The 27,218-nt window shown below is 44.2% G+C and overlaps 1 protein-coding gene across 3 annotated transcripts; it reads right to left on the reverse strand.

The window, feature by feature from the left end:
* Positions 1 to 2,094: 2,094 nt before the first annotated feature.
* cab39l (calcium binding protein 39-like) lies at positions 2,095 to 26,335 on the reverse strand. Of its 3 annotated transcripts, none has more exons than XM_056301436.1 (9): positions 25,949 to 26,335; positions 13,420 to 13,552; positions 8,955 to 9,119; positions 8,423 to 8,541; positions 7,553 to 7,721; positions 7,296 to 7,355; positions 6,581 to 6,646; positions 5,012 to 5,155; positions 2,095 to 4,468 (listed from the first exon to the last, which is right to left on the reverse strand). In XM_056301436.1, the coding sequence occupies exons 2-9, from the start codon at positions 13,519 to 13,521 to the stop codon at positions 4,289 to 4,291; spliced, it is 1,005 nt and encodes a 334-aa protein (XP_056157411.1). In that variant the 5' UTR covers positions 13,522 to 13,552; positions 25,949 to 26,335; the 3' UTR covers positions 2,095 to 4,288. The 3 variants fall into 3 exon arrangements, with proteins under 3 accessions (XP_056157411.1, XP_056157412.1, XP_056157413.1); XM_056301437.1 differs by lacking the exon at positions 25,949 to 26,335 and adding an exon at positions 22,403 to 22,511; XM_056301438.1 differs by lacking the exon at positions 25,949 to 26,335 and adding an exon at positions 12,528 to 12,697 and having other exon boundaries at positions 13,420 to 13,550.
* Positions 26,336 to 27,218: the final 883 nt, after the last annotated feature.

Here is a 27,218-nt window from a genome sequence, read left to right on the forward strand (position 1 = left end):
TGGCCAATGATGAGGCGCCGTCACCTTTTAAGTCGAAAGTCTGGGCCCACTTCAGCTTTTACAGTACTGACGGGACAAACAAGATCGATGAAGGCACTGTCCGGTGGAAGTTAAGTATACGGGCAACACCACGAACACGCGCAGCCTTCGTCATCGCCCTGATCTCGTGGAGAAAACGGCTAGCGTGGCCAAAGCTGGGAGTCGGCCTACAGTATATAAGATGTTTGAAGCAAAGCTTCCCTTTACATCCCCGGGGGGCTGCCAGTAGTACCAACTCTATCGAAGGGTTTATTTGCAGTGACCTTTGCCCATACAGTTCAGTGGAAAATGACGGGGTTCGCCGAATGCTGGAACCAAGATGACTACCGAGTCGAAGATATTTCACTGAAAAAGCTATTCCAGCGTTGTATGCAGAGACGAGAGCAAAGGTGTGTGTATATATATATATATATTTTTTTTTAATATGTGTACAGTATTTTTTGCATTAATATTTTTTTCTAGTGTTCTGTAGTTAATTTACATAGATTGAGAATGTGTTAGTGAGTTATAGTTGTATCCTTCCTTTGAACATGTTAACCCCAGAACTGTCCTGCTTTCTGGCAGTTAGACCTTTTACCAGTTTATGGCTATTTTACATTGGAATTATGGCACACGTTGACATGGACAAGTTGCAGTCAGTGTGTGTGTGTGTTAGATGCACTAAGCTAAGACTATGCACTTTTTTGTTAATTGTTTCATTTCAGTTGTCAAATTCTGTGAATTAATACATAATTCCTGCTTTTTGCCTTTTTAGGGGTGTTTTCTTCAGTTACACAGGTGTTGTGATGTAGATGATTATCTTGCAATGTATTGAGTATCACTATCGTGATGCTATCATGGGCAACATATTGTGATAGTATCGTATCGTGAGCATCCTCGCAACCCTGAGTAAGGATACGCGGGTTTGGATAATGGATGAATGATTGAATGAACAGTCTTCCAGCCCCTCAGGAGATGGGAAGTTTAACTGGCCAACCCACAGACAAATAGATGTGCGAGTTTGTGGACAGAAGGGATTACCCCTGCACTTTAGGTTTCATCAGACACTTATCTTTTCCAGATGCCAAAAAAAAATGCTTGGTGCATGGCTTCATTAAGTTGTGTATCTTTTTTTGGTTTCAGTTCAATTGCCATTTGTTATCCCACTTTCCACGTTAAGTTAAAATCTTAGGTTATTGTCATGGGTGAGGCATTTATTTTAATGCTGTATGTTAATGCCTCACGAAATTGTTGTGTTTGTAATACATTGGGGGGGGGAATCATCTATGTGTGTGTTTTCTGCATATGTGGTGCGAGGTGTTGTGCAGTCACGCCAGTGGCTTGTGTATGGGAAAACACACAGCAGGTGGTATAGTAATCCTGTAGATGGGTGCTTTCCAGAGAGGTGGGAGAGGATGAGAGGTGTGTCAGGTCACTCTGGTCCGATCAAACAGGCCGACTTATGCTGTTGTCCATTGCCAAGTTTCACATAAAAACACTTTTCTCTCCTTGTGAATCGAACCGGGCTTGAAGCAGCAATGGCAGTACAGCAAACTCCTCTGTGACCGTCTAATGTGTAAGTAAACTATTTTTGTACCCTTATGTTTATATGGGGAGAGATTCTGGACAGGTCGCCTCATTCTCATTCTTATCTACAGGTAACATGGAGCCTGCAAATGTTGGACTTTTATTCACAAAAAGAGACCAGGATCAAACTGAGGACCCTCTGGTTGAAAGAAGGAAGCATCCGTGCAGTCAAGCTGTGGGGGGGTGAGCACAAAAAATTTCTTTTGCTAAATCAAAAGGCAAATGCCCTAACCTCTTAGAAAGCTTTTTTTTAAGGACATTACCAATTCCTTAACACTTTGTTGCACTGTATGGACTTTTAAGCACCCGTTGCTTTAAAGTGATGAACTTCTATAATAGAAAATGTTTTAAAAGTATGTCAAGATGGTGAAAGATTTTGATCTGAACTGGAGGGCGGGTGAAATCCCTTGTTTTCAACCCAAAAACATGAGAACTAACAGTCTACACACGCTACAGAAACATCCAGTAAGACAAATGAACGAACCGTGCTCATTTCCATCTTTTACTGTCTTTGTTGTGATTGTGGTACAGTTGCATCAAATCAATGGAAAAACAAAACAAAACTTAGTACAATTGTGGAAAACGTGGTTGTTTTCAAATTGTAACTGCTTCAAGGACACTGACAAAGCCACGCGGAGGAGCAAATCTTTTGTCCGCCACGCTGAGAAAGAATGACGTTAATTGGACTGGAGCGTAGCTGCAGATGTAAAGCATAAACCTGGGAAGCTCGTTTGTCTTTTTGTGCAGTGTTTGACATAGCTTAATATGGTCACAGCATAAGACTCAGAAGAGTGGCATGATTACCATTTTTCAGTCATTTGTACCAGAGTATATAACATGTAGCATTCTAATTTGAAGATGTGCTATTCACAAGTCTATCATTGTGTTAAATTCCAAAATGGCACTAGACTCATTTCCTGTCTATTGTCAGACTGGTGGGGAGGGGGGGGCACAGGTTATTACCTTTATCGCACCCCACTGCTGGTTTATTACTCATTTTACTTGTTGTGGACAGTATGTGGTAGCTGAAAATAAATTTTTATATAAATAACACGTCAGATGAACGTACATCAAATTGTAAACACAGAACAGACCCGTATTTTGTTTCATGGATTATGAAAGTCGCTTTAGTTTTGTTTGCCCCATGTCAAAAGTCTTCAGTCTATCAGAATGTACATGTCAGCTATAAAACCATCATCTTTAAAGTCTTTATTATTATTGTTGTCATTTAACATATGGTCTTTAAACGACATCTTTTGTTATTTTCACAGCTAAATTTCACCAACTGCTCCTCCTTTCTTTCTTAAACAGGTGAGCTTTGGATTCTTCTGAAGACCTCTTGTGTGACTTTGGGCCTCGGTCCGCTGTGCATTTCCTGGCGAGGTTGTGGCTGATGTAACGGAATAATGGAAAAAGAGGGGAAACCCAAACCCTGGTCCACGCACAACTGCAATCAATCAGGTGCAACAAGTTGATAAAGTAAAACGTTTCGTCAACAGCGTAACTCAAATATAACGAGTTAAGAGGTTCACTGCTTAATCACAACAAATATGTTCCAGCCAGAGCATATTTTCATTAACATAATAATTAAGCTCCCCCTGGAGAAAAAGATACCGGAAAACAAAAAGGCACCTCTGAATGTATTGTTTCAACACTAACACCAACCTCAAATCCAAAATCGGGACAAATAGCCAAAGAATTCATTACAACACAGAAAGAAAAGCCATTGAACCAAAATCAAACAGGCGTCTCCCAGCTGACCCGAACCCCAAACAACGGGCCCTCTGTTCATTCTTCACTTCTCTTACGATGGCACTCATCTCAGATGTACACATCATATACATGACAGAAAATGAAACTACTAAAAAAAAATTACAATTGAGCCCTGTGACAACAATATTCAGCTTTAAGATCTACAAAAAGGTTTAAATCATTACGCAGAAAGTGCTTCCAGCCACCACCAAAGAGAACCAGTGAAAGAAAGCCAATTAAAAATGACTGCTCTTTACATAAATAAGACTTCTATAATTCCCATGTTTGTGATATCTGCTAGGTAATTAATTCCAATTGAGGTCATGGAAATTTCACCAAATAAAACTTATAGTACACAGTATCAGCCTTACTATTCGTGGATTTAAATGGCATAAAATACATGCGTTTTGAGAGATTTCAACCCCATCTGATTAGCACATGCAATGCTATCAACCAGTTTCACCAAAAAAAGTGGTCTCTAATAGGTCAAAAAGCAAAATTAAACCAATTCACAAGTCCAGAATGATACCTCATGTCATCGCTTGTTTGAATTTTGGTAGCTAAAGTTGAACAGTATGTACATTGTGTTTGAATGAACGGAGTTGGCTAACGTCTACACGCGGTGACTGAAAGCTAGTTCACCGTGTCTCTCCCAGGTTGGACGTTTTTTAACCACTGGTTCTCCAACAGAATAAATCAACTGTCTCCACCTCCATAAATTGTGAAATTACACGCTACAGATTTTTAAAAAATAATAAAAAATTCAAAATAAATGGATCAGTGATTGAGAGCTATTCTTTAAAGAACTGATGGGAAGAAAAAAAACATCCTTACGATTTTTTTAAAATAGAATAACCATTGTTAATGTATTTTTTTCTATGTCTTCCTATTAATAAAAAGTTAAGGTAAAGGGCAGGGAGAGGATGTTTCTCTAGGAGGCCGGTTTCTTCAGATCCCTGATCTGTTTGATTAGATAGGTCTTCTCGTCGTTGAATTGCTCGTCGTCTGTGCGATCTTTTTGGAAGTTGCTCAGGAAGTCGATTAATTTGGTCTGGTTCTTGAGCAGGATGTCGATGATGGGCTGCGTCTTGTTGGGGTTTGCCACGAACACCTGAGGATGGGAGCAGGGCAAAGCAGGCAGTAAGGATTACAGCAGTCCTGGCTGGAACCAAAGTGTTAACACCAATACCTTTTAGCGGGTGAGTAGTTCTTAAGAATGTCAGTGACATTTTAAAATCAGCAATACTATACACAAGGCTCAGCGTTTTTATTTTTCAAAGCCATCCAGCATGCCACAAGAGGACATTGTTACATGAACAACTTTTGGATCCATGGAAACATAAAATCAAAAACGCTGAGCCTTGGCTATACAGCTATTGGTGTAGTAGTTTGCAAATCTTTTGTGAGATTAAACTCTCACTGCATTAGCAGTTTAAATTACATTTGATACAAGAATCACCAAAACCTCACGTAAAACTTGTCAATTATGTTCCCTGTGACACCCAGTTGAACTGGATGCGAGGCTTGACCTATGAATCTCAGCATTGGGATACTAACGTATTGGTGTGCAAATGTGCAAACTAATACACTAGCATCCCAAAATCGGTAATGTATGGTCTAGGGCTCAATATAGCAGTAAGAGCAGTGTGTGTACCTTGAAGACGTGGAAGGCCTCAAACTGGATGTTGGGACTCTTGTCCCTCAGCAAGTTCATCATTAGTTTGAGGTTCTCTGGCTTGCTAATGTAGCGCGTCATCACTGTGAAGTTATGTCTGTCCAACAGCAGCTCACCTAATAACTGGAGAACAGATAGACAAGGGGTTAGGAAGAATAAGGATCACTCAGATATGGATTGAAACTTTCTTTGTGTTCCAGGCAGGTAAGGCGAATGGATCTGCAGGTCTGGTTCCAAAGACGACTCCTGTGACTTGGGCCTTCACATTCCAGAGATTCTGTACTTCAAGATGAAGGAGTAGGTAACAGCATTCATGTTTCCCTGTACAATGAATAAGATAGATCTATCATCTGGAATTGCATTGTGGATGATCAATATTGTTCTTGTTGTCATGTAGTTTCAAGCTCATGCATTTTGGCCCTTGAGTCTTCAATCTTGATCAATGTAAACTAGTCCTGCTAAGTGGATTATAAGTACTCTCTGTCGCAGGCAGGTTCTTCTTTGTAGCCGGTATATTGTTCATATGTTGGAGGAAGTCTTGGTAGCAGGCTGGCATTGCTGTAGGTCTGTTAATTTTTCCTTTGGTGTCGTCTGGGTTGGCCTCCAGCCAACCTTGCTGACCCTGATCTCAATCTGACCCAGACCAGAGCCCTAGTAAGAGAGTTACGTCAACGGTCCAATTATTTATCAGCAATGGCGGATCATGGGAGCCCCGGATAGTTCCAAACAAAATATTAGTTTTAATGTTCTTACACATGCACATAGAATATATCTATAAATGTAAAAATCTGAAAATATTGGTTCGTAGTTAGCAGAAATCGCAGCTAAGCAGTTCATTTAAGTGACCCTCTTGCGTTCTGACCCCTCATTGACGTAACTCTCTCTTTCTAGGGCCGGGCAGCAGCAAGCTTAAGTAAGGCACTCCAGCAACGAATTCTCGGTCTACCCAGAGGGAGCAATCCACGAGGTTCCAAAAACAGACACACTCCTCGCCTTGGCAAGAGTCCGACATCCACCGGTCCCCCATTTTAAATATGGGAATGGCCACTCCACAGGTACTGTCCCCCTCTGTCATTCCAACTCCTTCTGGCCTTCTCAGTAAACATCGCATCTGTGGTATGAAACCATACTGCTGCTCGCTAATCGTCACCTAGCTTCTATTACTCTTTCCCATATCTTCATGCTGTGGCTTATCAACTTAATACCTCTGTAGTTGGTACAGTTCTGCACATCAGCCTTGTTCTTGAAAATCGGTACCACTTCCAAACCATATAACATAGCTGGTCTCACAACCATCTTGTAAACCTTCCCTTCTGTCACAAATCGATCTCGTTCATCAACATTCTCAAAGCAAACATTGCATCTGTGGTGCTCAACTTTATACTTCTGTAGTTGTTACAGTCTCATTGTCTACCTTCCTGTCTTTCTGCAGTGCTTGCGCAGCTCTTCACTACCTCCCTGAACTCCACACAACAGCCTTCTCCTCATTAATTACAGTGCAGATGGACCCCAGGTCAGAAGTAAATGCTCTGTGAAACCAAGACAAACCTTTAGTGACTGCCTCTTGGTGACGTAATTCTCAGAGTGTAGCAGCTTCTCATAGTCAGCAAAGACCTGCAAATAACAAACATCACTTGTTTGAACTTTAAGAGTTTTGCATTCCAGTGGGTCAGAGGCTGTTTCATATTTTAGTTCATCAACTACATCTTTAATTTGTATACTTAGTAAATGTTTGATGGACAGATGTTTCCTACTAAAGAAGTGTTAGGCAATTGCTGGAACCTAAGACTAATAAAATGAGCTGCTATTCAAGTCATCAAACTGGATTCTCAGCCATTTTTTACAGAATACCAGTGATCAAAAACTCATTCAATGGTTTGATATTCGGATACATTTCCAGAGCTTTAATATATAAAGCACCTTGGCAAACTAAGCACGTGTGCCTATGCCACTAGATGGAGCACGTTACACAAACTGAGCTGAGACGTGCATCTGTCCCACAAGGTGGACATCTAAGAACTGCTAAAACACGTGTGGTGTAGACAGGGTATAATAGTCCAATTTCTTTCTTTCAGTACTCTGCTGTTCTTTTCCCATTAAATGACCGATTGCATTCATCGCCCGTGTTGAGCCTTAATTTGATTTTATTGGCCAATTGATTTAGAATGACGCGCCGAATTTCCAAAGCTTGAAAAAAAGACTCAGGGCAGCCCTAGTTTACATGCATTTCTTTTAACTTGTTTGTGTCTGTCAGGCTACTTACAGCGTCATAGTTCTGTTCTAGGTACTCAGCCACAAGGACTTTGTGTCTTGTCAGGAGATCCTGTGTAGAGAAGAATAAGATTATGTCAATTCGATGATGCAAAGGCATTACAAACCAACTGAAAAATTTCATTCTCAGTTTTTCTTGTCTAGATAAAAGTAAAAAAGCTGTCCAAATGAAATTTTCAGCTAATTATAAACAGAAGTTGAAGGGAGTTAGTTTTTAAGAGTGACACAAATAGCCGCAGGAGTACGTACCTTGAAGGTGGCGAAGGCGTCAGAGGCGATGTCGAAGGTGGACATCTCCACATAGTTGAAGAAACTGTGGAAGTGGTCGGAGTGAAGAACCACTTTGGCCAGTGGCTCATGACGGATGCACTCCCTCAGCATGATCCCACAGTTCAAGGCTACCTGGGGCGTCTCATACCTGCAGGAGAGGGAGAGAGAATTAAGTGGGTTTTGGTGCAATGCTGGTTGTCAACACTAGTATTTTGAAGTGAAAATGAAAGCACTTCTCCTGAATTTTTAATGTTTGACTTTGTTAAATTAATTAAAGCTGAACAAGATGTTCCGTAGGTGCAGCAGACCCCCACCCACATTATTATTCACTGCCCAATCCAGAATTGAACTGTATCTTGCTTAGAAGGCAGTAAGGAGAGAAGTGTAAGGGACATGAGCAGAGCACACTGTTGTGTGTTGACTAACTTCTACTTGGTTTTTGTAGTAAATGAACAACCACTTCTCATTCTTTGGAAGAACCTGCAGAGATTTGTTTTGCTGACAGCCTAAAATGGCACATTTGACATGGCCAGCTTCACTTGTCACTCTTAGCCACACTACTCTTCCTGAAGACGGATGCGATATGACAGGTGTATAGTAATTTACCCTGTCAAAAATGGCATACATGACAGAGCCAGAGAATATTGCTCAGTCAACACCAAAATAAGGAAAACCCACAGTAAAGGGTAGCAACAGTAGTGTCAACATGGTACCACCTTGACTAGTCTAATGGCCAGTTTTTAACATCTCACCCCGTTGGACCAACAGCTGGAGGTACCTTCAAGGTGGCAAAGGCTACATGTCAGTCTAGCGAGTGTTTGTGTGTATATCTATTAATGTCTGTGTCACCCTTTCAGCAGTATGAAGAGGATCTCTTGGTGAGAACAGAAGTATTCGACGGTAGGGCTCCGTGTCCCGATCTGCCTCCTCAGGATGTTGTTGAAGATCTGACACACATCCTTCTTGCCCTGTTAAAACATACACATGTCCATCAATCCATTCTCATCTGTTTACAATCTGGTTTTCCACAAGAAACCCTTGTTTTTCCCCTTAAGTCTGACATGACCCAAAGTACTGTGAGGGCCAGCTAAATAACAAGCAAACTACTGAAGCTAATATCCATCCATCCATTATCCAAACCGCTTATCCTGCTCTCAGGGTCATGAGGATGCTGGAGCCTATCCCAGCAGTCATTGGGCAGCAGGCGGGGCAACACTAAAACAAAATGTTCACTCATATGTCCGATTTTTTTTTTTGGAACCAGAACTTTGTTGTACCATCCTCCACAATCAACCTACTGTTTGATTAAAACTCTGAAAACAACCAAGATGTTCTCCATCTGTCTGTGAATATCTATATTCGTCTTTTCATCCATCCTCACCTCAAAGTCTATGACCTGGAGGTTCTCCACCAGGCTTATGAGAAGACCACTGTTGTACAGCTCCTGGGCCAGCTGGGCCACCGTCTCCGTGTGCGGCTCCTTGTCGTTGCTCCCATACAGAATCTCCTTCATGGACACCAAGCACTTCGACACCTCCTCAGACGCCTGGAGAGGGCAAAAGGGATGGGGAGGGGTAAATTTGAAGGCAAGTGAATACGAGCCAACTGTGAGAACCACTATTCACCTACTACTACTTCTCACCAATTTGTGAATTTTTGTTTTTACTTAAAATATTATTTTAAAGAGCCAGGACACACACACAGGTGTTTTTAGGTTACTTTAGCTGATTAAACCTCTTCTGAGGTTGAGGTATGTATGGTACAAAGTGTGCACAGGCCTGAGAAGAGGTCTAATCAGAAAGTGTCCTGGGTCTTTAATTCCTGATCCGTTCAGTCTTGGGTATTTAGCCACTATTGGATACTACTTGTAAATGTTGGGTTATGTCCTCGAAAAATACTCAAATTGTCTACCAGGAGTGATTCGGAATCAGACTTTTCCAACGAATTGCTTACATTTGAATGGTGAGGTTGGTGAGCGTTCAAGACTCTTGATGAATAATACGGTTCACACAAATATTACAGGGGCACGGGTGAGGCTGGAGTGGAAATTCAAATGCGAAGTTCAGTGTAACATACTATCAATTCAAAAAATTGATTCATGCATTTTCTTTGGTCACAGCAAAGTTGTTAAATCAACCCCCCCCCCAATCTGGCCAATTACCCCACTCTTCCGAGCCTTCCCGTCGCTGCTCCACCCCCTCTGCCGATCCAGGGAGGGCTGCAGACTACCACGTGTCTCCTCCGATACATTTGGAGTCATCAGCCGCTTCTTTTCACCTGACAGGAGTTTCCCCAGGGGGACGATCACGCTATTTCCCCCCAGTTCCCCGACCGACCAGAGGAGGCGCTAGTGCAGCGACCAGGACACGCAGACACGGCCAGTTGTGTCCGTAGGGACGCCCGACCAAGCCGGCGGCAACACGGGGATCCGAACCGGGATCCCTGTGTTGGAAAGCCACTTTTTAAAATTATTATAAAGGTCTGCTGTATGATTTACATGTATAAACGGAAATTTCCTTTTTTAACAGCGTAATTGGAAAAAAAATTGGTCTAAACGGTATTGCGTCATCAAATAGACCACAACTTATGGGGCCGTGGGTTCACCTTGTAGAACTGTGGATATACACATGTACACTATTCTGCAGAAGGATCAGATCCCCCACAACAGGTTTGTAGTTCCACCATCTTTTTCAAGGGCTGCAGCAGTGGATCAAAGCTGTGAACGACTAGTTAGGAGCTGCCAGGCGAACCCGCCACCTCTGCTTAAGAGTGGGTCCAGGTGACACCAGGGAAGGGGATGCCAGGCTTGACAGAGGAGGACAAAAGCTGCCACTGGCTTTAGCCTGGGCTAGTCTAGCGTCTCTGAGTCTGAGTGAGAGGGATGAGAAGGAGTCTTGACAGGGAAGTGTCATTAGACGACAGGGCCAGGCTGTTCTACTCTATACTTTCGCAAAGGGCTGTCAGTCTGAGGCCACATACACACAGGCACTTCAGATACAAATGCTAGGATACTGTGTGCGCGCACACACACGTCACACTGAGCAAGTACATGGACTATATAAGAATTGAACAACATGGGTACTTCGGAAAATTGCAGCCAAAATATCTCTGGTGCTCTCTAGTGGTATTTTACCTGTCTACGGGGCCATTATGATGACAGTATTATTTGCAAATGCGTGCTCGGGCTCGTTATCATGCATTTCCTTATTTGAATTTGTATGGAGATGTGCGAACATGTATCTCAATGTAAATGTGTACTCAGATTTGTGAATATCCATCCATCCATTATCCAAACCGCATATCCTGCTCTCAGGGTCACTGGGATGCTGGAGCCTATCCCAGCAGTCATTGGGCGGCAGGCGGGGAGACACCCTGGACAGGCTGCCAGGTCATCACAGGGCCGACACATTCACACCTAGGGACAATTTAGTAGAGCCAATTCACCTGACCTACATGTCTTTGGACTGTGGGAGGAAACCCACACGGACACGGGAAGAACATGCAAACTCCACACAGAGGACGACCCCCAAGGCTGGACTACCCCAGGTCTCGAACCCTGGACCTTCTTAGTGTGAGGCAACCGCGCTAACCACTGCGCCACTGGGCTGCCTGTATTTGAGATAATGTACTGAAATTGTAAATACGTGGTCTCAACGGATGGAAACAACATTTATCAGTTCCTTTACAAGTGCACTTCTCAATAGGCTGGCTGTTGGGTTTTTTTTTACATTTGACTTTTGTCAGTCCCCTGCCACATCTCAATGTGAAACGGTCTAGTTTGGTTGACTTCATCAGCACAAGTCAATCAGACAGAATAACATCAACATGGAACTGGGACTGCCGCAGGGAATTTAAATCGCGGCTGTTGCTAGATCGGAAGAACCGAAGGCACAGAGGGGCGGGATCCTATCGCCCAATTGACAGATGAGATGCAGCGGATTAACTTCTACCTAACCTCAGCTCTAACCTATCAGGTGACAGGTATCACCACCACCCCCCCCCCGCCTCCACCCTGTGGGATATAGCGCCGGCCTTTTATTACTGCAGCAGATCATGTAAACGTTTCTCACGGTCCACGCGCTGTGTGGACCAATTACTGCCATGTTTAATTTGAAATATCACAGAATCGGGTATTGTAAAGCTAAATTGCCATCCAGCTCGTGCTAGATCCCTAGATTTGTTCCGTTACTAAAATGTCACAGTGAAGTTTGGTATTCAGCAGTTGGATGCACCCATTTCTTATTGACAGCGTCACATATTCTCAGTAGGGTTAATTTAGGAGAGGCGGAGAACTGGGCAAAGTTTTCTCAAGATTAATTAAGTCTCAACTCCCTGTGGTTATCAAGCAGCCACAGATAAACAACTTCCAATGTCTGTCACAGCCGCGGCTCACAACCAACGAACATTGGGATCATTGTTGAAGTGCGATATGGGGGGAGGGGTCCTACCAACCAACCACAGAGACGCAAAAGTTTATAATGGATTACATTTATATAGCGCTTTATCTAGACGCCCATAGCACTTCACAGAGAAGGGGGTAACTCACCTCAACCACTACCAAGGTGTAGCACCACCTGGGTGATGCTCGGCAGCCATTTTGCACCAGAACACTCACACATCAGCTTGAGGTGGAGAGGGAGGAATCATTGAGCCAATTACATGGGGGGGATGATTAGGTGGCAGGTTGGGCATTTTGCCAGGACACGGGGGGGGGGGGGCTACTCTTTGCGATAAGTACCACGGGCTCTTTAATGACTACAGTGAGTCGGGACCTCGGTTTAACGTCTCATCCGAAGGACGGCATCTCCTACAGCACAGTGTCCCCTGTCACTGCACTGGGACGTTGGAATTTTTGTTGTTTGTTGAAGACTGCCCCCTACTGGCCCACCAACACTTCCAGCAGCAACTCATTTTCCCAGCAGGTCTCCCATCCAAGTACTAGCCAAGCCCATACCTGCTTAGTTTCTGTCACGCAGCAGAGCCAGGGTCCATGTTGGTATGGCTGCTGGTTTACACAGCCAGCTGCAACAATAAATTCCCTGCAGCAGTCGCGGCTCCGTGTTCACGTCTCTCTGTCTGACTGAGGTGTGCTGTTGGGAGTCGACCAGACGACCGTTTTCCATTCTGAAAAGTGGCTCACGTTTACAGATCGCCACACAAATTTCGCAGAGCTTAGATTTGCAGAGGACCGACAAAAGTCAAATGTAAAAAAAAAGACAGCCTGCTGAGAAGCGCATATGGTGGAACTGAAAATTGTTTTTTTTTTTATCCATCCGTTGAGACCGACCACGCATTGACATATTCCACTCGTTCACAAAAGTCCATTTACAATTTCAGGTGTAAGTACACATTTACATTGAGATACATGTTCATGAGTCTCCATACACACTTATAAAGTGCAATGAATGTTCACAAGTCTGAGTAAGCATTTACAAGTTATACCGTCTACATGTTATCCTCATAGCTGTCACCTGTATGAGAGAATGGACGAACAGCCCAAACTACAAAAAAAAACCCTAAATGTCCAACATATTTTTTGCCTCAAGTCCGTTCTGTCATTTCAACCAGTTCCCTCCAGGTTAACGTCTGTCCAAATATTTATCTGTTCGACAAATCAGGTTTGATGATATCCAGACGAGTGCGAGCACAATCTCAGTAAGCTACACACAGAGACACACAACGACCGAGACAAAAGGGAGCCGTCAAGACTCAAAGACACTCAAAAGACACACAAACATGGAGGCACGTGGCGCTCAGGTTCATAAGAGAGGCAGACGCAGTTAAGAGAGACACAAAAAAGGCACAGACAAAAGACACACACAGACAGACGGAGGCCTCCCCTTTACCTTGTCTGTTTTCTTGTCCTGTTTGACCAGGACAGCCATGTTTTCCTTCAGGGTCCTGACGATGTCCGCCGGACTCTTGTGGGACTTGCCAAACAGCGGCATGGTGGCTAGACACACACACTCGTCTCAGGACCTGGGCAACACAAACACACACACAGGAAAATAAAATGAAGGAGCGGTCAGTGAGACGTCGGATGGACCGGCAGCGGCGGAGCTTAATTTGGCAGACTAATCTTGCGGCAGGCGACCGCATGCGACGTTATGGATTAAGGTTTGATTCCCCGTCTTCTCATTCCCCTCCGCCAAACACTGACAACCGTGTTCGGCAGGTTCTCTTTGCTTATGTGAGCCAACCTGTGTGTGTCGTATTCAAAACCTTGAACCGTCTGCTGTGTTTCCTTTAAATCAGGGTAAACAGCAGATTGATGCTAAAGGATTTCACACACACACACAGGCCATAGAAAAAGATTTCCTCTCTAATTAAACCAACAAACGAGCAATCCATCCATCTATCTGTCTGTCTGTCCAGCCCATGTCTGTCCTCCAGTTTACCCATCAATCTCTGCTGTAGAATCTCATTAAGCAGCACTCCCGCAGTAAAAATGACAACAAATCTAATTATCATTCAAAAAAAAGAATTAAAAAAAAAGTTAGCGTCTCAGCCACTGATGAATTCTGCCCAGAGAATATGCTGTTTGTTTGTTTTTGTTAAAAATAAGAACATGAGCGGCTGGCGCGAGTCCACTTGTCCTCGCCACAAAACAGTGAACTTTATGTCCAGCGTTGGCGGTTTTCTAAACCTCTTTGGTCGACACAGTGCTCTGACTTCAACCAGTTGGTATGTCAACTCAATAACGCCTGCTGTGTGTGAGAGAGAGAGAGAGAGAGAGACACACACACACACAAAGAGAGAGAGAGAGAGAGAGAGAGAATGGCTGATGACTGTATTTGTCATTCACGATTCCTCTCGCACCTCGGGACCACATTCCAAAGTCATCTCGAGTCCAGCTCCTAAACTCACACAGCAGAGCTCTGCACTTTGGGAACGCTCGAGAACTTGACAGATGACCGCGGCCCTACTGACACCAGAGCCTCCAGAACAGACAAGGGCTGCGGCATTACATTATGGAGGAGGGCATCCGCTGACTGAAAACACAAACTAGGAAAACAACAACAACAAACCAAAACAACAACAACAACGACAGAGTCCCCCATTCCAGCAACATTCACATCAGTCACGTGCCAATGAATGCATGTCATTTATCAAGACAAATTTGGCGAAGAGTTATTTCAGTGTGCTAGCTGAATGATCCTGACCGAACCACATCAGCCTGGCAGAAGTAGAAGAAGATATCAGCCTGGCAGAAGAAGATATCAGCCTGGCAGAAGAAGAAGGTCGTCACAGAAATAGTGCAATTAACTTTTCAAGCTGTACACAGAAGCTCAGCAAATCTTGTGCTACTCATAGAGAATATTCAATATTCAATCCCAGCACACTACAGTGAATACACTGTACTGTACTTTTCACATGACTTCAAGTGAAAAGCACTGTTCTCCAATTTGAAGGGGTGGGGGTAAAAAAAATCCCGTATGGTTTCAAAGTGAAGACATCACAATGCAGTAAAACCGATAGCACCGCGATAAATCAATACCACAAGTATGAGTGCGGCGAGCAAACGGTCATGTCGCTGCAAATTCCATCTGTGATTTGAATCTATAAGTCACCACTCTTGACGCATTAGATGACGCCAGAGTCAAAATAAAGACACCAGCGACAGTAACGAGGATAAGGAGCGGGGGGGGGGGGGGGCGCAGTTCACCGTCCCGGTCATCTGAAGCATCCTCGAGTCGTATGACAGCGTTTGGGTTCTATTTTGCCGCGGTGTGAAGAGAATGTCATGGAGTGTTATGGGTATCAACACACAGGACGGTAGCTGTAGGCTGATGTCTGAGCCGCACAACGCCTGACAAACACATGTACACACATAATTACAATAATTAACATTGCAATGTGGCTGGTATACACGACACAGCGTTGAGGATAGGAGATGTGAGAACCCCCTAACCCCCTGTCAGGGAAGATGGACAACCATTATATTTCTCATCCGAGCACGCTGAAAACCTCGTGGTTTCGCAGTAAATCGACTATACCAGTCATTTTAAACTGCAGGGCGTGCTACAAGGGGGCATTTTTGCCTTCTGTTTACCGTTTGGTGGAAGTTTGTGTCCAAAGCAACTTGCAGCCCCAAGGTCCTGTCTGCAGAGGGAATCAACAAGTTAACCTTGCCACTTCAAGACGGTGCAACCCCACATAGTTTTACTGTATTTCAAGGACGTATTAAACCTGTAATTTCCGGCATTAAACCTGTAATTTGGAACTGGCCTTTGTTTCACGTCGTTTCCTGCTAAGGATTAATACCTCCGAAAGATTATTTGCATGATGTCAACATGGCTATAGTTATTCCTATTGATGATGCCTTTGTGATGACTACAGATGTAGAGGAAAAAAAGGAAAGTTTACGACATGGGAACAGAGTGATTTACCCCCCCCCCCCCCAAAAAAAGACAAATTGTGAGATCCAGCAATGGATTCATACACATTCAGACGGCCTGTGCATGTTGCAAATAATTGTGAAAGGTTTGTCGATGACTCTTCTAAGTGGAAGGAAGAAAAAAGGGTTTCTGAGATTGCAATAGGCTCCGAGGCCTTAAGCATGCAGGCCAGATCAGGATTTGACCTAACTTGTGACTGCTAATCCTGAGCTGGGAACTACATATTTACTCTCTCTCTCACTCTCTCTCTCCCCCTCCCTCCCTCCCTCCCTCCCTCCCTCCAGAGGTAAAGTTCGGGTATGGCACTTGGGGCTCTATTTGGTGCCAGAAATGTTATTTGGCATTCAATAGAAAAAGGTCTACGTGAGGGCGGAAAAAGGTCATATGCTGCCAGAGACCTGAGACTCCAAGCCAAAACAACAAGAGTCGGTTAAGAAGGAATCTGAGTGACAGAAGAGACAAATCCCCCTGCTGAAAGTGACCCCAGATGCTATTCTTAAAGCATTGACCAATACCGAGTATCAATCTAGTCCAATTCTGCAGTTGCCGACCCCATCTCCATTTCAGAGGGACGCTAAATGAACTGCACTTACATAGAGCTTTTCTAGTCTACTGACCTCTCAAAGAGCTTTACAGTGTATGCCTCACATTCACACACACATTCATAAGCTGATGGTGGAGGCTGCCATGCAAGGTGCCAACCTGCTCATCAGTAGCAGTTAGGGGTTCAGTGTCTTGCTCTAGGACACTTCCAACACATTCTCTGGAGCAGCCGGGTATCGAACCAACAACCTTAAGATTACTAGACGACCCGCTCTACCTCCTGAGCCATGCCGCCCCGTCGATCTAAACTCTTCTACAGTACGTGGGGGGGGGGGCTGAAATCCAAGTGGCTTTGTTTCGTTAAGTGTTCAGCATGTCCCTTCATACAGACGTTTGGCCCTGGGAAAATTCTACTGGGGTCTTCTTCGGTTCATCGCTACCCGAGACCAATATAACAGAAATCTGATTGACATCCGAGACAGACGTGATTGCAGGGTGACACACGACAAGGCTAAAAGGACCATCTGACTCAAGTTTAGAAGTTAGTATCTTGAAATTCAACCAAGGACATGTGCTGCTATCCAGAATACAAATGCAAACAGCCAAGAACCTCCACGGTGACCTTGGTAGAGTAAAAACATACCACCGATTACATCTCCAAAATGTCAACTTGTCACGATTTAAGGAAAACAGTGTTACTTTCACAACAACAGGAATTCATCTTTGAAAATAAGACAGAGGGTCAAGAACAAGGAAAAGTAGGGCGAAATTGATATCACAAGGTTTTCTCCTCTCAAAGACAAAAGTTTCCCTCAACTTGATCAGCCTCAGCAATTCCACTGTACTCAACAGCCTTACCTCCGGAGGTTTAAAAAAATAATCATGTATTGGTGTTAAATGCCTAATTAGTTTTGGCGTGGAACGGATTACATTAAACCACCTGTGTGTCAGTCTCAATGACAGAGTGTAAATGGGCTAAATGCGCAGGTGCGTTTTCCCTCTCTCTCTCTCTCTCTCTCTCTCTCTCTCTCTCTCTCTCTCTCTCTCTCTCTCTCTCTCTCTCAGATCAAGACTATGATAGCCAAAGAAAGCTGGCGGACATTAGCCAATGAAGGTAAGGTAGGGGAACATGCCCCATACTCAACTTACCAAGATAGTTGCTCCCACTATATTATTTAATCATGGAACTGGATGGCACAATATAATAATAATATAATGGTACATTTATAGAGGGCTTTTCAAGGTACTCAAAGATGCTTTACATAAGTGAAAATAAACATAAAAGCAACATACCAAAAACATATAACACAACACTGATCACATTAAAAGCAATTCTGAAAAGGCTAGTTTTGATTAATGATGTGAACGTGGACAGATCAGTGCGGTCTCTGATGTGTTTTGGGAGAATTTCAGAGGGAGGGGGCAGCTCTGGAGAAGGCTCTGTCGCCCCAAGTTGGGTGCTTGGGGCGACTGTGTGGTGGAGACAGGAGGTTGGCATCAGAGGAGCGAAGGCTGCGGGAAGCAGTATGGTTGCGGACAAAGTCGGGTAGGTAGGGGGGGGCCTGGTAATGGAGGGCTTTGTGAGTGAGGAGAAGGACTTTGAATAGGATCCGTTGTGGGATAGGGAGCCAGTGAAGGTTCTGGAGGACAGGGGTGATGTGGTCACGGGAGTGGGTGAGCAGGCGAGCAGCAAAGTTTTGCATGTACTGGAGTTTGTTTAGGACTTTGGACGATGAGCCATAGAGAATGCTGTTGCAGTAGTCAATTCTGAATGTGATTAAGGCATGGATCAAAGTTTCAGCAGCAGAGGAGAGTAATGGGCAGAGATGAACTATGTTTTTTAGGTAGAAAAAAAGGTAGTTCTGATGATTTGATTGACATAGTATTCAATGGAGAGGTTGCTGTCAAATAATTCCGAGGTTGCGCATGTGTGGGGAGGGAGACAGAGTGGAGTTATTGATGGTGAGGCAGAAGTTGTGAGTGGTTTTAGTAAGGGATTTGGGGCTGATAATGATCATGTCAGATTCGCCACAATTTAGTTTGAAGAAGTTGGCTTACATCCATGATTTAATTTCAGTGAGGCAGTTGTAGTAGTGATGGATTTAGTAGAGCTGGACATCATTGGCATAGCAGTGGAAGTGGACACCATGACAATGTATGATGTTACCAAGGGGGAGCATGTAAAGCATGAACAGGAAAGGACCAAGCACCGAACCCTGGGGGATGCCTTGGGACAGAGGTGCAGTGAAGGAGGTGCAGTTGTTGATACTGATGAACCATTGTCTGTTTGTAAGATATGAATTTAGCCAGGAGAGGGCAGGAGCAGTGATGTTGAGGTAGGATTCAAGGTGGAAGAGAGGAATGGTGTGGTCGATGTTGTCAAAAGCTGTAGTGAGGTCGAGGAGGATGAGAATGCTGAGATGGCAAGAGACTGAGGAGAGGAGGTCATTAGTGACTTTAAGGAGGGCCGTTTCTGTGCTGTGCTGCGAGCAGAAACCAGATTGAAATGGTTTGAAGAGATCGTTGAAAGGTGAGGTGAGCTTTAAGTTGGGAGGCAACAACACGTTCCAGTATTTTTAACAGGAAGGGGAGACTGGAGATGGGCCGGAAATTGCTTATGATATCAGGGTTGAGTCCAGGTTTTTTGAGGATGGGGGTAACAGCAGACAGTTTCAGTGTATGGGGGATTGAACCAGAGCTGAATGAGGAGTTAATGATTTTTGTGATGAGTGAGGAGATAGCTGGGAAATGGTCCTTAATAAGATTGGATGGGGTCCAGAAGACAAGTGGAGCTTCTCATTCCTATCGCAAGGTTGGACAGCTCCATTGAGGACACAGGGGAGAACTTTGACAAGGGCAGGGGAGGTGGTCAGGTTGCTGTAGATGGGGTCGATATATATACTGTATATCGTACAAAAATAAATAAATAAATAAAAGGCCCGTGGAAAATTCAGATGCCTTTGTTTCCGATTACCCCAGAATAATTAAGGTGGGCATTTTAATCGCCACACATCCCATCTTTGGGTCTTTACCCAGACGTGCTAAAGCTCTGGATTACTATAAAGCCTTCATTTTCACTCCTAACCTACTTAAGACTTGGTAATGTTATATAATGGAATTAATCTGGTGCCTACTGAGTTAGAGCAGACATAACTTACTCAATGAGCACCGCCGGCAGTTGGGTTAAGTTCACCGTGAAAGTCAAAGTTTTCATACAGCCCCCAAAATTAATTATTATGCTGTAATCACTTGGGACCTACAATACGTCACTCAGGCTCTATTAAGAGGTAGCACATGTAGAGATCTTTTTTTTCCCTCTTCACGTTGTCTTTTCAATAATGCTCCATCCACACCTGGCTAAAAAGGAGACTGCAAAGGAAAGATCTGCGGCAGGTTTACCATGGAGGACTGGTAGAGACAAATGGCAACACATTCCTCCCTTCTATAACTGATACCATATTGATTTTGGGCATCAGTAGTAACACTGAGGCATCAAAATGCTATTAAATGATCACAGAAAGTTGAATCAGTTCATCTGGACACAACATTTATTGAGAGAAATGTTTCATCACTCATCTAAGTGACCTCTTCCGTCTCAACTGACTGCAGGTATCCCCACCCTTATAAACAATACAGTGGTATAATGACCGAAACCAACCACCAGTTTCATATGCAAATATGGGCGCGACTATTAACTAGAGTTTCAATGGCCATGTGTACTATTCACAGAGGATTGGGGAATGGTTGCAATTACAGCATTGTAAGGGCCCAGACACACCAAACCGACTAGCGGCGACAAAGGCCAACTGTTGCGTCGCCTCACGTCACCTGCCGTCTGGGCCAAAAAGTAGCACTTGAACACACTGCAAAGACTACAGCCGACAGCCAACTAGCATGTACGTTCTGCACTGATTCACTAAGCTGAACAGCCAATCAGAGTGATCTCTCTCACCGACGGGCTCCGTTGATTCAACATGCTGAATCATCCGCAAAGCTGCCGACAGGGGTCCAACTAATGTCGACGGTGCGGGACACACCGCAAAAACTAGGGTCACAGATGCTCACCGACGGCCCGACATTGGCTGACAGCCGACCATTGGCCTGTTGTGTCAGGGCCCTAAGATGGCGACTGATGTACGCTTAGCCGCCCCCGGTTCAGGGATGGTCGTTCCCTCTTCACTGTTATGCCACTTGCCCCTATTGTTTATAGGTGGGGATACCTACAGTCAGTTGAGACTGAAGAAGTCACTTAGATGAGTGATGACACGTTTCTCTGTCAATAAACGTTGTGTCCAGATGAACTGATTCAATTTTCTGTGATCTCCTTACCTGGATTAAAAGACGCTATTATATAATCATTAAAAGGCTCCCAGTTTCGAATAAATTACTTTATAGAGTATGAAACGCGTCGACCCCAACTAAAAAAAAAAGGTGTCCAAGTATTGCTTTAGCTAGAGCTCGCAGCAGTTCTGATGTAGTCTATCAGACCCGCCATCTGTACAGGGGGGAAAAAAAAGTCTAAATATACCCAGCCTTCCCCGTGACATCTAGGGCTGACAGCACCATGAGGTAAATATTTTATGTGAACAAGGGGGGATATCATACCTTCTACTTCATATCAAAAAATAAGCAAAAAAAATTTGCCCAGCAACTACGTAACACTACAGGCAGCTCACCACATGACACCGGCACATTAATTTGAATGAATACAAAGGCCTGCATACATGAGAAACGCAAAGACACAAAAACAAACAAACTCCGCTGACTACCCAACATGCACATACGCAGGTCAATGGACGGAACCGGTGTAGCATCAATCCATGATCAGATTCCTTGTCAATCTTCCATAACTATGACCTGTGTTGTGTCATACGGACTATGTAAAACCAATCATATGAAAATAAAAAAATCCTGTGTACTCTTAACCCAGCTCTGGACTACTGCACCACAGGCAATACTGAATCTATGAGAAGCACCTGAGGTCTTATCTTGCAAATCACACCGTCGCTTAGGCGTCTCCTCTGATGTCTAGCTTATTGAATCAGCCATTACAACTCAGCATTTCAAAACAGCAACCTCATACGTTCAACTCTGGATCGCTCTGCAGCAGAGCTTTACTTTTTTCCTGGTTCTGCAGCCTGATATGGATACGGGGGGGGGGGGGGGGAGATTAATGGAGGCAGTTATACTCAACAATCACTTAACATGTCTCCAGGTGGAGTTATCAACAACAGTTTTGGGGGGAAAAAAAGGGTGCAATTATTCTGGGATCTTCTCCACAACCAGTCTTTTTTACTCAGAGGTATATTGTACTACGATGTGGCCCCAGCGAGCCAATACTAATACACCGGTCAAGAAAGACTTACTCCTACCGCCTTCATCAAACACCACATTTCCCTGTGCAGACATTCGCCAGGAGCAAAACATGTTTGTCTGCATGACTTCACAAAGGCTGTCAGAGTCTGTTGGTTGTTCACTTGAACATACATACCACAGATTTTGCAAAAACAACTTGGAAAAACTACCATTACTTCATGCTTCTTAGCTTTTTTCCCATTTGTTTAACAATGCATGCACTTATTTTCAAATATTCAAAGGATCAACGAATGCCCTTTAAAGACATGCCACACATGAAGCAGCCTATGCTTTAAGAGTAAATTGGAGAACCTTATCGTGATCAGCAGGTAATTCTGGCGCTAAAGATGTGATGAACGGCCTGGTTTCTGCTCAGAGATTAACAGCAGCTAGCTTACTTCAATAGTTCTGTCAATACTACACTTGCACAAAATGTCCTATATACAGTGTGGCGTGCGAAGGCAGCCATCTTTGATGTGCCGTGCCGTGCCAACCGTTCCGACAGGACAATCAAGAAGACTGGATACTTCACCTTACAGTGCCTCTGGCCTTGACACGGTGTTTCAGGAAATTGTTGGCAGACCCCTCTGGGATCATTCAAAATGCATGAGTGAAAAAGGAAGCGAGAGATTCTGTATGTGTCTGTGAGAGAGGGAGGTAGAGAAGGAGAGAGAGAGAGAGAGATTGCCCTTGTCAAACACTCTTGCATCACTCCAGTGCGTCACCCTTACAGATGTTGGCCTGTAGACATGGTCCGGAGAGCTTGCCGACCAACCTTACACAACCTCTTTCTCTCCGCTAATGAAGTGGAGGAGGCACATCTATGAAGGTGAAAGGACTATGCCCGACTTGGCTTCTGAGCAAACCACAACACACCCATACGTCTTGTCATATTAGCACACAAGTCAGAGGTCACTGTGAACCAATTTTATCAGCTACCACAATGCATCACTGCAACCGCTACATCATAAGCTCTAGATGGTGTCGTTTTCCATGATGCATGAAATAACACCTTCGTCACAGAATAGTCGCCTTCTCAGTTCTTCTGAACTACAAGTCAAATACTGGATCTCCCTTTGAACACACATCCTTTCCTGTCAGCAGGGCGGGGAACTAATAACCCCGGACGATAATAAAATACTCCCGCCCCTCGACGTGGTATCGATGGTGCCAACGCCATAGGTGATGATATTTTTACCGTTAACATTTCACAGCTATTTGTAAAGGACGTAAAGATGAAGTTCTGCAAAGTGATTTTGTTGGAACTGAATTGCAAATTGGAAGGGACAACTTAATTTCTTTTAACACTTTTAATTGTATTTTAATGATTGACTGACTGAAGGCCTTACACGTGTGTGTGTGTGTGTGTGTGTGTATATAACAGATTTTGAGGTTCGAAAGGAGGTTAGAGCAATAAAATAAGTTTGGACTATGTGACACAGTAATTGGATGAATCCACGGTAAAACCTATGGTAAAATACTCATTTTATGGCAATGTGCCTTGCTCTTTGAGAGGAGAGGCCGGCTTTATATACTCAGATTGCTCTTGCAAATCACAGCAAAGCAAGGCGAATGCTTTTGCAAGTTCTGCTCCGACATTTCGCTGGCCCACCAAGAAATCGGCCAACTCAGTAACTAGACAACATCAGATGGAAGAGGCATCGCTCCTGTAGTATATAGGTAGGTTTTATTTTCACAGTCATCCATCCTTTTCTTCATACTGGACACACAGCTCCAGGTTGCCGTCAACGTTCAATGCAATTATTGGTGCACAAATCCACAACACTTATTCGGTGCAAAAAAAAAAGGCTCAACGGTTTAGCCAAAGCTAACATGTTGCCAAAATTTTCAGTTTTTATTGTTTAATTCCCTCTTAGTGTTTGCTTTGCTGCACCACAGCGGAGTGACCTCTGCCGGTGACTAACATGGTAGGAACGGCCGAAACCAAACGTAAATCACTACTCCAACTGGCTATGATCAACCGCTGTAGCATCACGTTAGCTTGGACCGAACAGGAGTGTTTTCTGTTTTCTTTTGCACTGAATGGAAGATTGTGGATTTGTCCCCCATTCTTTGCATGGAACTGTAGATGGCCAGACAAAGCTGTTCATCCAGTACGAAGAAAAGGATGGCTGACTGTGAAAACGCAACCTACCAATGTACTACATGAGCAATGAGCATAAAATAGGGATACGCTTAAAAAAATTCGGAACTATTCCTTTAAATATCCAAGAGATAAAGAATAAACCTCAGGCATGTATGCAAGTAACCTGCTAACATTTATTTCAGCATCTCTGATATATATTCGCTGCACCGTTACACTTTATCACCCCTTATTTCACTTGTGTATAATCAATCCTTATGTATATATCTGAAGATTCTTGTGTTGTTATTCTAACCGGAGTAAAATTTCATGTATATGCAAACCTCCAAGGCCAATAAACGTGATTCTGATCCAGGGGTGTGCAATCTTATCCAGGAAGGGCTGGTGTGGGTCCAGGTTTTTGTTCCAACCAAGCAGTTACACACCTGTGTCTCCTAATCATGTTCCTCAGCAAAGACTCGACGGGGTGATTAGTGGGACCAGGTGTGCAACTGCTTGGTTGGAACAAAAACCTTCACCCACACCGGCCCTTTCTGGACAAGATTGCCCACCCCTGTGATAAACTGTCTGAAAAATGTTAAGGTTGTCCAACACTTTGAACCAAGTTAAAATAGATGCCTTTCGAGGTTAATGCCGCTTTAAACTACATCCGTCAATAGCATGTTTACATTCTCTCAGCATCTGTGGGGCTGAAGTCAGTGTGGTCTCATGGAGTAAATGGGACAGCTTCTTCTTGCCGGGATATCTGAATGTATAGGCACACGACACAGTACAGACAAACTTGCCGCGACAGATGTGGGCCCTAAAACCAGGAATGGGATGAACAGAAATTGTAAAAAAAAAAAAGTCTCAATTCTTTCCTCCAGCTCCAACTTGAAGACAAATTCTTACAACATTGTGCAAAGACGTGGTGCGTGTCCGCTTCAAGGCCACGAGAAGGGCCATATAAACATTAGCCAAACTGAGGAGCGAAGGCAAATGACAAGTGTAATAAAACTGAGTGCAAGTTAAACAGGTGTACAGGCAGAGTGTACCACTAACCCCTTTATCTGGACAAAACGAGTTATACCTGCCCAGCTGCCTTATGACCACTGAAACACAGCATATTGTGGTAGGGTGAAAGTATATCCAAACCACTTCAGCATTAGGCCCCAGCTACCAATCTCCTAAACCGCAGTCTGCACGACAGCACCCGGCTGTAAGTTCACGTTATGTCCTCATTAACGTTTCATGAAAACGCATTGGTGATAACAGTGGATATCAAGGGCATTGCTTAATTCTCAACTCATCTATAATAAAAGAGGGTGCATGAGGTGGCTGTGTTGCTGGAGTTTCTCCCAAGTCATCGCAGCCTAAATGAGGTAGAATGACAAGTAGGGGAAAAACCCCCACCGCAGATCCTCTTCTCCTGCATGTGGATGAGACCCTCCAGAGAGATCCTAATGACAGCCGGTCCACCACACAGAGGCAGGCAGGCCTGTACAGCCAGCCAGGTTCTGTGTGCCATCGAACATCCCTGTCTAACTCATGCAGCAGGGGGCGGGGGCGGGGGGGGGTTGTTAGTTGCCTAGATAAACCGGACAAACGCTCAGTTTTGTGTAATTTGATGAAAAACAGACCCCGCGTTCAACTGCTGGAGAAAACGGCACCGCAGCAACGGGAGACTGTGGCGGCAGACGGCAGCGACTAAACCGTGAGGCCGCACGTAAACAATCCCAGACAACGTGATTTTACAGACTACACCCCTCCTGCCACCGGGCTAACTCCGTCTGTTTTAACAATTTCAAACAAACAAACAAACAAACAAAATAACGCTCGAAAGCCGACACATTTTGTTTTTTTTTGGTGCCATTTTCAGCGCCTCAGCCGCGTTTCAAGTCGGCCGGGACGTCAAGGACAATACCGCCCGTCCATTACCCGCTATCAGCCTGCGCCGCTCGGCCGTATCGGGGGCAGAGACGACGGACTACTTACGGTGGTCAAGATGTCTCCGTGGGGGTCGTCTTTCAGCGTCCTCGGCGTCCGTCCCACTTCGCAACGTAGACTGAGCCCCTTTTTCTGGAAAACGCCAGCGTTTATGTGCGTGTGTGTCCGCCGGAGGGAGGAGAGTCGGCGGGGGTACGTGCGGGTTAAAAACGTGCGGAGTCTTCCAAGAAGGCAGCGCAGAAAGCCGTTTGGTCCGCTTCCAGACGAGGCCGGCGGACCCGTACCAACACTTCTCGCGCGGTCCCTTCGCTATACACTCCCCCCCCCCCTCCCCGTTTGTAATGACCGATTTTTACCCGATACAAACAACAGATGTGTAGTCACAGACGAATACGTTGGGTGATAAAGTTTATCCGACGACGCCGGTGATTGTGATTTGCGAAAAGGCGACGAGGACGCGATAAAGGTTGCGTTACGTATGCGGACGCGTCCCAAGCCAAATCATGGCCGTCCGAATAGAGGCGTCTGATTGGAGGTCAGCGGTCACGGGGTCCGAGATGCGTTTCCTGATCAAAATGTCAACAGAGGTTTCTTCCAATCTGTTCCACATCGACAGATCGTGTGGAATAACAGCGTAAAAGACGGCCGCTGCAAATGCCTCCCTAAAAGCAGAATTGGAAAATTTGCTGTAATTCAATGACTCGTTGATGACTAAATCATCCACATTTTTTGGCTCTGAACCATGGTCAGCAGGTCAGGCTCGAGCTGACAAAGTAAAGGTGGTAATTGATAGTAACCTAATATAAATGGCAAATTAGTAATGGCTGTGATAAACTAACCCTCGTATCTGCTCTCTCCTTGAACAATAGCCCAAGTATGCATTTAGTGGTGTTGATATGGACTAATTGTACATTGCAAGTAGCCTTAATTATATGAAAATGATTGGTAAAAACAGACCATACCAAATCCAATTAAGAGACCATTTCAGACTTTATTAAAGTTGCTTTCCATATTACATATAGTTCAGAATTACATATTTACAGAAATATACACATATGTAGGCATCGCCGTCTCATAATATGCTTATCGACAATACTCCGTACAGTAGGAAAATAAAACAAAAGTTGCTGCAATGTGCTGCATAACATGAAACTATATATTGCAACCATTCCCATCTCCAGCTGCAGTGAAAAATACAAATAATTCAATAAGTTTTATTGAGAGATCGTGATCAGGCGCTGACGATTTTAGTGCCTGTTTCAGCTTTCAGACAGGGGCAAAAAAATAAACTCTGGAGGTTATATAACATTATGTGGGT

The sequence above is a fragment of the Lampris incognitus genome, chromosome 21 (genome assembly GCF_029633865.1).
Source record: "Lampris incognitus isolate fLamInc1 chromosome 21, fLamInc1.hap2, whole genome shotgun sequence".
Classification (NCBI taxonomy): domain Eukaryota; kingdom Metazoa; phylum Chordata; class Actinopteri; order Lampriformes; family Lampridae; genus Lampris; species Lampris incognitus.

What these genes read in the sequence shown, in the direction of transcription:
- cab39l (XM_056301436.1), bottom strand. Translation starts at nt 13,521, where the DNA reads ATGCCGCTGTTTGGCAAGTCCCACAAGAGTCCGGCGGACATCGTCAGG. An exon ending in TAGAACAGAACTATGACGCT is followed by an intron (nt 6,647 to 7,295) that starts GTAAGTAGCCTG and finishes TGTTATTTGCAG; the next exon opens with GTCTTTGCTGACTATGAGAA. An exon ending in AGGCCTTCCACGTCTTCAAG is followed by an intron (nt 4,469 to 5,011) that starts GTACACACACTG and finishes TCCCATCCTCAG; the next exon opens with GTGTTCGTGGCAAACCCCAA.